General features: G+C 39.1%; 1 protein-coding gene across 2 annotated transcripts in view; it reads right to left on the bottom strand.

The window, feature by feature from the left end:
- SLC25A48 (solute carrier family 25 member 48) overlaps positions 1-12,285 on the bottom strand; it is a 146,777-nt gene that overhangs the window by 53,738 nt on the left and 80,754 nt on the right. The window contains exon 5 of one of the 2 annotated variants that reach the window (XM_077474018.1): positions 11,366-11,620. In XM_077474018.1, the coding sequence (XP_077330144.1) occupies positions 11,366-11,620 (255 nt within the window). Of the gene's footprint in view, positions 1-11,365; positions 11,624-12,285 lie in introns of both variants that reach the window. The other variant, XM_077474017.1, reaches the window with a different exon arrangement.

The following is a 12,285-nucleotide window of genomic DNA, read 5'->3' as shown; positions in this document are numbered from 1 at the left end:
TAAAGTTCCTTTTTTGTCCTTCATGCATATTTGCCTTCACTAACCTCTCCAGCATGCTCTTCTGGGCCCATATACACCTATAGCCTAGTCACTTAACAATGTATTTTGTCAGCTCCATAGTAGTGCTTTCCCCTAAACACCCCCTAAAATGTGTACAAATGTTATGTGTCCTTAAATTCATGCAGAGTGCCAGAGGCTTTTTTTTTTTGGTTGGTCAAACTCATTAGGAACCCCCCTCCTCCAACAACTAAGTCAGCTGATAGCAATCCTCTATCTGCTGACTTTGCCAAAGCCATACACACTATACCTACCTCTTTTGTGGTCAGATGTATGGATGAATTCACCAAAGCATGTAGTGCAAAGGCCTGCCTCAATACTTTCAAATGTTACTGTTTAAAGTTTTTTTCTCCTATTATTATCTTGATAGGTAATAACAGAATGTAAAAATGTGCTTCCATTTGCTCAGTGTGTATATATTTTTTTGGTATTATGACACTTCTTACCTGTCCAGTGGTCTGACAATAGTGTAAGTAAGGATGGTCTGGCCAAAGTTAACACACATTATTTATGCATTCAGCTCTCAATGAAGTCGAGAGGGTTACCTGTCCAAAACATTCCCCCCCCACCCCTAATTTTTTGCAATGGGCCATCAGATGGGGTGAGGAATCTGATAAGGGGACCTTATACTTTTGGCTTTAAATACTAATTTCCTAAAAAGGTTATACTGATGTTGGCCACAAATGTTTCCTTCAACACCACAGGAATGGCAGACTGTGGCCTCCCACTTTGCCACCCGTTAGGATTTTCCCAATTGTGGAGGTGCAATTAATGGTAAACACGTCCGCATCGCCCCACCCCTCAATAGTATAATAGTATTGTGATGTTGGCAGTGGTGTCAGCTACCTACGAGTTCCTGTATGTGGACGTGGGGAAAAATGGCCGGATGTCAGATGGTGGAGTGATTGCGCAGACAGAGTTCTACTGGCATCTCCAGAGTGGCAGTTTGGGCTTGCAACATCCAGAGGAGAATGTGGAAGGACCCTTTGTCTTTGTCACAGATGAAGCATTTGCACTGGGGGACCATCTTATGTGACCATTCCTGATTAGGACCCTCACCCCGGACCAGAGGGTTTTTAATTACCGGCTGGCCAGAGCCAGAAGAGTAGTGGAGAACGCTTTCGGCATAAGAGCCAGCTGGTTCCGCTTATTTTTTACACCCATCCACGTGGCGGAATATAAACTGAATCATATAGTGCTTTCCTGCTGCATTTTGCACAATTTTTAAAAAAAGTACTCACCAAACTATGTGGCCTCAGTTGGGACTTGAAGCTGGCCGTCTTGGCCTGCACCCCCAAAGCACCCATGAGGTCAGTAACCAATACATGGAGTACTTTGTGGGTAGGGGGGGCATTGATATGCCAGACAATGTCTGAGAGGCATTTTTTAAATAAATTTCTCTTTCAAACTGCAATAATGTTTGTTTTCATTTACTGCTTGGGTTTGTTTTAGGTGTCTCCTAGCTTTTTTTTTTGTTTATTTTTTGGGCTTTTTTCTTCAACAGTGCAAACCAAATTTCTGGGCAAGATAAGGTGACAGTCTCTTCTTCAGATAATATTATTATGTTGTGGGTCTGCTACACACACCTTGTTTTTGTTGTTAATGTATGTAGTGCATTACTGACAAAAAATATTCCTCATTTTCAGCACCATGGCAGAAATGTGTGGAGTCATGAAAATGGTGTGATTGGGGCAAATTCAAAAGCACTGTGGGTGTTATTTACTAAAGACAAATCCACTATGCACTACAAGTACACTGCAAAAGTGCACTTGAAACTGCACTTGGAGTGCAAAATGGATTTGCCTTTAGTAAATAACACCCATTGTCACAGAAAACAACAACTTTACTACAAATACTGCGTAACTTTGTTTTTTTTAAATTAAGATGTATTATAATAAAATAAACTACTTACATTTCCATGAAAAATACAAGCGTTATTCAAAACATGCGCGCTGTATCAGCAGTAACCGGAAGTGACACAATGTCGTTCTACGTGTTTCAATATCAGGCGTTGACTTATTATAATAAATCTTAATTAAAAAAATAAATAAATTACGCTATGGGCATCCCCTTCTCTTTTATATGGTGAATATACGAGATTAACATCTAATAGTGGCAGCACAACAAAGCCAGGGAATCCTTAATTTGCTACACAGTGGCACATACTGTGATGGCGTAATACCCCGGGAGGGGTTAGAGGCTCCGGTGAGTGCATTGGCAATAGGGGCACGGATCATATCACCCCGCACGATTCACCTGGGAAGGAATTCTCCCTGAGAAGCTGGAATTTCACTCATGGGACTATTCTGAAAGCACCTAGTCACCTGTTTTGCTTTATTGGTTTACACAAGGCACCAGTCACTTTTTTGATAAGCACGAGTCACTTTATGATTTTGGTGCATGTTTTGGTTATGTAAAAACCACAATATTGTGTGTGTTTTTCTGATACGCACAAGTCACTTTATGGCTTTAATGTATGATTTGTTTATGTAAAAACTGCAACATTATTTGCGGTTTTCTTCAATAGCACATAGTCACTTTGGTTATTGTATTGATGCACTGGTCACTTTATATGAAAACATAGGGGGATTGAGTTGCTATTTTCCACTATCGCCATCACTTTTGTATTTTCTCATAAAGGATTGTCTGATCAATTCAATTCATAATAAGTTTCCTTTTTTCTGGAAAAACACAGCAGGATTAAACAGACATTTTTTAGCTCGTAATAAATAATCAAACAAAAAAAATGTTTTGGGGTTTTAAACAAAAGATCACAGAGGTTCTAACACAGAGCATTTTTTACAAAAAGCTTCTTAGAAAAGTTTTTCTATTTTCCAATATATTTGATGTCATCTGATGCCATTTGTCTAACCCAATATAAGAGAAAAGCCCCAATATAACTTTTTGGGCAAGAATTAAATGCAGGCAGAGATTCTAACACAAATATAATTTATATATATATATATATATATATATATATATATATATATATATATATATATGTAAATATATATATATATATGTAAATATATATATATATATATATATATATATATATATATTTATATATTTATTTTTTCCCTTGGTATTTGTAGTAAGATAAGGGTATTTAGCACTTTGGGATAAGCCATTGTTTATGAAGTTTTTCTAGCCTAATATAACGTTTCTCCCGTCGTAAAAACTGTCATTTAAATACACCGTTTATCAAACTAAGGAACAGCGCCAAGATCTACTGTACCATGCTTTTGTCAAGCCTAGGAGCCTGACAGAATCCCAGGTCCCTCCCCTCCGCCTTCCAACCAAAAGGGCCAGAAAGGAGGGGAACGTGAAGGAGTCAGCACTCAGGCTGATTGGGGAGGCTTCTGTGGCCCTCAAAGCCACCCCCACTCATCAAGAGGCCTTTACCGCCTTGGCTGGGTGCAAATTTTAGAAAATGGGGGAAGGGCAACGCCTCATGTGTGAGGAACTAATTTACCTCACACTAAACAAGGGGGTGAAGGGCCAAATCATCCCAAAAACCCACCTGTGTGATTTGGACCATACTGCTCCTCCTTCTGCCACACCTCCAACACCACAGCCTCAGCCTGGAAGGAAGCATGGAAGGAAGACCAGAGAGTGATGACCTGGGTTCAGTCTGGTCTGACAAAAGATGCAGGCTCTTGTATGACCACAGCCTGGGGACATAGATGTCATCTGCTGCTGTTCCTAATCTCTTGGACCAGACTGTACTCCTTAGATATGGACTCCTCAGGCCACCAATTTCATAAATACAAAGTCAAATTAACAACAAGGGACACCAACACCAAACAACCTCCTCGAGATTTAAAAAAAAATCAATAAAATAAAAAGATAATATTGGTGTTGTGGTAAGTTGACACACACAAAAATTACGAAGGTGACCAAAAAAAAAAAAAGATCTTGATTAAAAAAGCAACCACAAAATTAAAAAAAAAATTAAAAGATAAAAATCCAAAATGATTTGGGAGATCTGATTCTATTCATGAAATGAGTAAAAAGAATAAAGAAATACGTTTAAGAGAAGTGTGTGTGAATATGAGCAGCAAAACAACTTCATTCTTCTAGCATTATAAAGAAAAAGAGAATGCGCTACATTAAACAATTTTTAACATTGCAGCGTGACGAATGTGCTATATCGATTACGAACATTAGTTTTACCAGACCGAGCGCTTCCATCTCATAATTTATTCTGAGCATGTGTGCCACTTTGTGTGTCGGACTAGGCTACACACAATCGGAATTGACGTGATTGGATTATGTTGTCGGAAAACTCGAGATTCAGCTCTCAAACTTGTGTGTCGGAAATTCCAACGGAAATAGTCCAATGGAGCCCATACACGGTCGAATTTTCCGACATTTTCCGTCGGTAATTCCGACCATGTGTACAAGGCATTCGTGTTTTTGTAGGTAGGAATGGGTGTGAATCAATGAAAGGTTTTGCAAGCATGATTTCATAGCTTGGTTGCTAAGAAAAAGACTTTTTTTTACAGTGTTTGGAGCCAGTTACAGAATCACCAGCTTCAGTTGTTTCTTATATTTTCCAGTGTAACTGCCCATAATCATGACAAATCATTAACCAGTTCCTGCCTGAAGGATGTTGTATGACATCCTCGGATTTAAGTGGTTATACTGGGATTATGTCTGCAGTATCAACATTTTCAGGCGGCAATTCTCTTTTTTGTAGACATGATTGGAACAGCTATACAGCTGCTTAATCACTTCTACAGGAGGTGGAAAAGGTCCTCCCTGCTGCCACCTTTCCAGGCTCTTCCATCCCATTGGGGAGCCTGGGACAGATTTGACTGGGGGCATTTAGCGCATTAACAAAGAGAAGAACTCTGTGAGATCAGAAGGTGGAAGCAACAAGGATTGTGTCACTTCCCGTTTCGGTTGGTTGTAAACTAGCCATTACTGGCTTGCGAAAGTATCTGATCAAACTATTTTTTTTATGATCAGATGCTTTTGAGGCAAAAACAGAGATCCAGGGTCTAATTACCCCAGATTTCTCCATAAAGAGGACCTGTCATGGTCCATGCTATCTGAAAGCAATAAAGTTGATAAAAAAAATGAAAGGTACAGTATTAAAATAAAATAAATAATAAATACAAAAAATGGAAAAGCAGTAGTAAACCAGCAAAAAAAAAAGTCCCTTGCAAAACAATAGCATAATGTGCATTGCATAATAGCACATTAAGACTTACCTTAGAATTAAGCCCTACAGCAGCGCGCTGTGACCGCTGACAGGGCTTGCCTCTTCACCTGGTCTTCCCTCCGGGTTTGCGGACTTTGGCATCCAACAGTTTGACTGGCCAAGCCGTGATGATGTCACTGTGCATGCATGTGGGAGTCATGGCTGAGGCACGGCTCTCTTAATGGAGGGCTTGTCATCCATTGAAAGTGCAGTGCTCATGCGCGGTGACGTCACTGGCTGCTAGTATAGTAAATATCTCCTAAATGGTGAATATTTTGGAGATACTTACTATACCAACAGGTAAGCCTTATTTTAGGCTTACCTGTAGGTACAAGTAAACAAGGTAGGCTTTAAAACCACTTTAAAGTGCCCCCCTCTCCCCCGTGCATACAAACAAATGCAAACGTGCACATAAGCCCCGCGGGCATATATAAATGGTGATTGCCACACATATGAGGTATCGCCACAAACATAAAAGTGAAAGCAGTAATTCTAGCACCAGACCTCTTGTGTAACTGTAAACTGGTAACCTGTTAAAGCTTTTAAAGCGTCACCTATGGATAGTTTAATGTACTGTAGTGTTTTGCCATTCCACCGGCATGCGTAATTTTAAATCATGACATGTATATATGTTATATTTTACCCAAAATTGGGTAGTATATTGTGTGTGTGTTCACTAAAATTCATTCAATTTTATTTTTCCAAAAAATTTCCATTTGAAAAACTACTGTGCAAATACTGTGTGACATAAAAGATTGCAATATCCACCATGTTATTCTCTAGGGTCTCTGCTTAAAAAGAAAAAAAGAATAACACACCAAAAGGATCAAGCGCTACTTGTGGTATACAGACTAGACATGGGCGCTATCAAAAAATGTGTTTTGTTTCGTTCTGTTTCGTACAGGAAAAAAAATTGTAATTTGCGTACGAAATTCAATTCGGATTTGTACGAAATACAGATTTTCGTTAGATTTGTAAACTTTTCGTTGAAATAGCGAAAGTTCGTTTTGATTAATTTATCATTATGAGGGGCTCCCATCATCCTTGTGCTGTGCTGACTTCCTGGGTTTTTAACCTTTAGTTTTGTTAACTTTTCGCAAAAAATAACGAAAGTTTGTTATGATTAATTTATAATTTTGAGGGGTTCCCACCATCCCTGTGCTGTGCTGACTTCCTGGGTTTTTAACTTTTAGGTTTGTTAACTTTTCATAACAATTACAAATGTTCGTTGTGATGAATTTATCATTATGAGGGGTCCCCACCATCCCTGTGCTGAGTTCCCAGGTCTGTACACCTGCTGTGTCCATTATGAGGGATTCCCACCATCCATGTGCTGAGTTCCCGGGTCTGAATGTACACCCACTGTGCCCATTATGAAGGATTCCCACGATCCCTGTGCTTTGCTGACTTCCTCTGATTGGTGAACAAAACACCAGTCACAATTCTGTTAATTTGGATCTGAAATTCCGAAAATCGTTAACGAAATTTCGTATTTTGTATAAAATTCTTAAGCATAGGAATTCCCCATAGGGTTCCCACCATCCCTGTGCTGACTTCCTGGGGTTTTAACTTTTAGGTTTGTTAACTTTTCGTAACAATTACGAATTTTCGTTATGAATTTGGATTCGAAATTCGTAAACAAAATTTAGTATTTCGTATGGAATTCGTATGCATAAAAATGTGTATTTCAGATTCATACGAATGTACGAATTTCCGGAAATTCGTACAGATTTTTTATTCGTACGAAACGAATCACACATGTCTAATACAGACCTAAGAAAATCCTTGTAATGGCAAACTGTCCGTAGCTGGTAGAGATAACCATTGTGGGGGTATAGCCATAAAAGGCACATCTAGAGTTCTCTGTAAAGCACTAAGGACATAGGCTGTGCCTACCAAGAAACTGTGATTTTCTGAGACTTGAGAAGGAGCAGACACACAAAACGTGTTGTCATGAGACTGACGGATACACTGGGTTGCATTTCACCCTCTAACCACCCACAGCGGGCCTTCTGTTTGGCAGGGTCCATCTTCCAGTGTGGCTCTGTGACGTCATGTCCTGCTGCCCTACCCAGATGCTGTGTCGCTACTTGGGGACACAGCATGAGAGCCATCTACATTTTTTAGTCCATCAGTGGGTGCTGACAGACGGCATCCCTTGCAGTGCACTCTACAACAGCTGAGGATTTATCCCACAACATCTCCATCTGCGGGCAAGTAGGCTGACACAGCCACTGGATTGTGCTTGGGGCTTTTTGTAGGTTGGCATATGGTTACCTATTGAACTGCCCAGTTATAATTTGATTGTTTATTGTTAAAGAGGAAGTAAACCCTGATAAGTTTACTTCCTATTTCATTCCCTGCAAAGGTAAAGCATAATGGACTACTATGCATCACATAGTAGTCCATTATGTGTCACTTACCTGACACAGGAAGTCACCGCTGTCCCCTGTAGTCCGGCGCATCCATCTTCTTGGTGGCTCTCGCTGCTCCGCCGCTGTCATTCGGCGAAGTTGCGCACGGGAGCGCATGCGCACTCGCGGCATATCGCCGTTGACGGCGGCGCGCTCAGTGCGCCTGCGCGCCGCTGTCTACTGCGCATGCGCCGGAGACAGCGCTGCCTGTCTTTCGCCAAATATCTCCTAAACCGTGTAGGTTTAGGAGATATTTCTTGGACCTACAGGTAAGCCTTAATCTAGGCTTACCTGTAGGTCAAAGTTGGTTGTAAGGGTTTACAACCACTTTAAGACAATGTTAATCAGAAAAATCACAATTTCATGATAGGCACAGCCTATGTCCTAGACGCCTTACAAAGCAAAAATAGCATATTTTTACATGTATGAGAGAAATGTCAGATCTGGTCCGGTAAGCAACTGGTTAATTTGAAGCAGTATAAGTAAACATTGTAGGCTGTAAAGATAGTAGTGTCACATGCTCTACCCATCCTGAGTAATAACTGTAACAGCTCCAGTGATGTTATAGATAAAAATTACAGTACCTTATGACAATTTAAAATGCTAAACAAAGTTAGCTATTTCACCTCAATAAATGTGATATTTAATGTAAATGTATTATTGTATGTTGGAGCCTTTTTTTTTTTTCTTTTTAGTTTATCTGATTTGACACACATTAGTTATAGCTATTACCGAAGACACTAAACCATGCACAATTTCGTCAGATTTTGATGTTAACCACAGACATGATGTGGTTAAGCAATTGTACTAGGAAAGTTGTTAGCACTCTATTCCAGCATACATCAATGCTTGTGATATATAAACTTTTATATATATATATATATATATATATATATATATATATATATATATATATATATATTTATTTAGTCAACGAATATTTGTTTTTTTAAGACCAAAAAAAAAATCAATCTATGCACGCTAAGCACATCTAGATGTGCCTAAAACATTCTGCTACAACCAAAAAACATGAGTACACATTAACAATACAGTTATTAAGGCAGAAGTATGCTTCTGTTAATGTAGGCTTTGCTTTCTTGAGTCAGAGAGAATGGCTAGGGGGCTCAGTTGCTTTATTTGTGATATCTTTAGCTGTAAAGAAATATTGGAAAACATCTTCACAAGTCTCAATTGTAGTGGGAGGTGACGTTTTTAGTCATAGGGTTTTTTTTAGCTTCTTATACCAAATAAAAGGTGCACAAACACTTTTTTTTTGCATAAGCAAGAAGCAAAAACATATACTGTAGTAATCCAAAACACCCATCATCTTTCATTGTTCGGAATGGTAAACTAATAAAAAGTAAAAACTTTAGCTGGTTGCTATAACTTGTTGCTATTGCCAAATTTGTATAGCTGGAACCTATATGCAGAACATTTTTGGCACCCAAAGCGACACTCATCAGGTAGGATTACCTTTTTACACCGAGAATATTCTGATTTCACTGCTTCTAACTTAGCTTAAAATATAATGAATTGGTAAATAAGCACATAGTAAATGAATATATTCCTACTTATCGTGATAACATTTTTTAGACAATAACTATGCAGGGTGAAGCTGCCCCTTTGTATCTCGGCCACCAACTTGGAATTTCATTTTAACTTTCTAATTTTGACAAAAATTACATAGTAAAAAATGGTTTGGGAGATTTCCTTCAAGTCCTGTATATGAGATAAAAAAAAAATATTTTGGAAAAAAAGGGACAAAGCACTCTTACAAAAGTAAAAACACTACTGAGAGCCCTACTCTGACATTCTGGGGTTGGGTGCATGGGTAAAGGGTGAAGATACTGGGCTAAACCTTATCCATGTTGTGCGTCAGAGATGATCAATAATTATTTACAATAATTCTGATAATGAAGAATGACCAGCTGCGTGTGAAAAACTACAACATCAGATATAAACAGACTAAAAATGGCCATGGTTAAACCATGAAACATAGAGAGGCATTGACTATAAGTCTAAAGATCTATCAAGTCCAATGCGGACCAGAGGTGGGAGCTCTGTAAAAAAAATAAACAGAGATCCAGTGGAAAGACGCATAGTGCAGTAATGAAAACAGATCCATTTATTATAAAAATGTAATCAAGATACACTCTATGATATCGTTCAGGATGGTGGGTTCCTCACTGACGGTGAGTGAAATCCTCATCTGCATGGTTTAGCGCCTCCAGCTACAACAGTGTGATCTCCTCTGCAGCCTGGCCAGACTTTCTTGGGATCGTCTGGACATACATACACATTAATTTACTGTACTGAGTCTTTTCACTGGATCTCTCGTTTTCATTTTTAGAAACTTCTCTGTTGGATTTTCTACAATTATCTGTCTCATGACGACAGTCACCAGGACAAAAATAGAGAGCGTGAATCTACCTTGTGGGTCTCCTGCCAGCAGGGGCGGACTGACCATTAGGGCACTCAAGCACTGCCCGAGGGCCCCATGCCACCAAGGGGCCCCATCAGGCTTGCCAGCCTCAATAAAACCAGGGACAGTATGTAAAAATCTGTGTTTTTTTTAGATTATAGCTGCCCCGCCTCTCCAGTGCCTTTTCAGTGTGTGTGTGTGTGTATTCTGTGTGTGTGTGTGTATACTGTATGTGTGTATACTGTGTGGCCCCATAATCTATTGCCTGGGTGCCTCATAATCTCCTATTGCCTGGGGGCCCCATATTCTCCTATTGCCCGGGGCCCCATAATCTTCTATTGCCTGGGGGCCCCATAATCTCCTATTGCCCGGGGGCCCCATGAGTTGTCAGTCTGCCCCTGCCTACCAGGAGAACAATGAGCAGTACAATAGTGACATAACCAAACATTACTCTAAATCTGGTTGAATTAACAACCAGATGCACCAGTGCCATCTCACACTGTAGATATACAGTTATGAGGCTCAAGACTCAGGAGCACCTAAGCACCCTCAAATGCCAGGAAATGCACTGCTATTTTTCAGTAGGAATTCAAGACAAAAAAGGTACATTTTCAGGTTACATTTAACATTTATAGGTTTTTATTTTCTGTAACAAAGCTAATCTTCACTTTTTAAATTCAGATTGCCCTTAAAGAGCAATTGTAGGCAACAAGTCAGTGAACATTAAATCATGCACCAAAAACTGAAGTGGTGCTAAAATCACCTCATTTATTCTAATCTGAGTTCTCTGTAATCAGTTTCTGCCAGAATTCAGAGAGCAATTTACACAGCCGTTGGGCGTATACATTCTGAATTTGTGATTTATAATTTACTCTTTCTTTTTATTCTGTAGCATTAATCACTCTAAAACCTCAACAAAAAGTCATGGGGGGAGGGGCAATATTGAATTACTGTCTTTAACTGGATTTATTTTTAAGCTTTGACCCTTTATTTGCCCTTTTCCCCCCTTTACTGCATTTATATATGAGATCATTTTTTAACACATAGAAGGGCAAAATAGCTTGCTATCAAGTGCATTCAGCTTGTGTGTGAGATGCTTCTGAGTTCCTGCTAAGCTGCTAGTGACTTTGCATTGCCTTTGCCTTCCTATTGACTGATGAAAAGCAGATCAAAAAACCTGCTGTGGTGCATAGGTTCTTATACAATAATGCAGCAGAATTATGCCTACAATTTATGGTTATAAAGAATACAGAAATTGCGTACCTGCAATCCCACCTGCTAGCCACACTGAGAAAGCACTTGGGGTGCTGTGATCATCTAAGGTCAGCCACTCACAAATATATGTGTAGGGGATAAAGTATACACAGTAACCTGGAACATCTCTTAGAATCATTGCTCCAGCTCCACGGTACATTCCAGTGAAGCCATCTTTCTTCAGTATGCAGTACACACAATGTATTGGTCCTCTGTAGGTTGCTTGATAATAAAGGAGTGATGCCTTCTGGTTAAGTGAAAGGCCTTCTTAAAGACATAAGAAAATAAATAGGTAAGTGGTCATTTTGATGCAGTTGGTATATTTTAGTAAATTGAAGATAAAAACATAGAGTACAAGTAAAGCTTTTAACCACTTGCCTACTGGGCACTTAAACACCCTTCCTGCCCAGACCAATTTTCAGCTTTTGGTGCTCTCACATTTTGAATGACAATTACTCAGTCATGCAACACTGTACCCAAATTAATTTTTTGTCCTTTTTTTCCCACAAATAGAGCTTTCTTTTGGTGGTATTTAATCACCTCTGGGGTTTTTATTTTTTGCGCTATAAATGAAAAAAGACCGAAAATTTTGAAAAAAAACACATATTTCTTTGTTTCTGTGACAAAATGATGCAAATTATTAATTTTTCTTCATACATTTTGGCCACAATTTATATTGCTACATATCTTTGGTAAAAATAACCCAAATTAGTGGATGTTATTTGGTCTTTGTGAAAGTTAGAGAGTCTACAAGCTGTGGTGCGAATCATATCTCACTTCTTGCGACCCAAACAAGTCAGGAAAGTACAAATACCCCCCAAATGACCCCTTTTTGGAAAGTAGACATTCCAAGGTATTTAGTAAGAGGCATGGTGAGCTTTTTGATGTTGTCATTTTTTCCCACAATTCTTTTCAAAATTAAGATTTTA

Source organism: Lithobates pipiens, unplaced genomic scaffold (assembly GCF_037356315.1).
Source record: "Lithobates pipiens isolate NorthernLeopardFrog02 unplaced genomic scaffold, aLitPip1_a1.2 Scaffold_8, whole genome shotgun sequence".
Taxonomy (NCBI): domain Eukaryota; kingdom Metazoa; phylum Chordata; class Amphibia; order Anura; family Ranidae; genus Lithobates; species Lithobates pipiens.
Note: the sequence above shows the minus strand (reverse complement) of the source record. Positions and strands in the feature narration are given on the sequence as shown.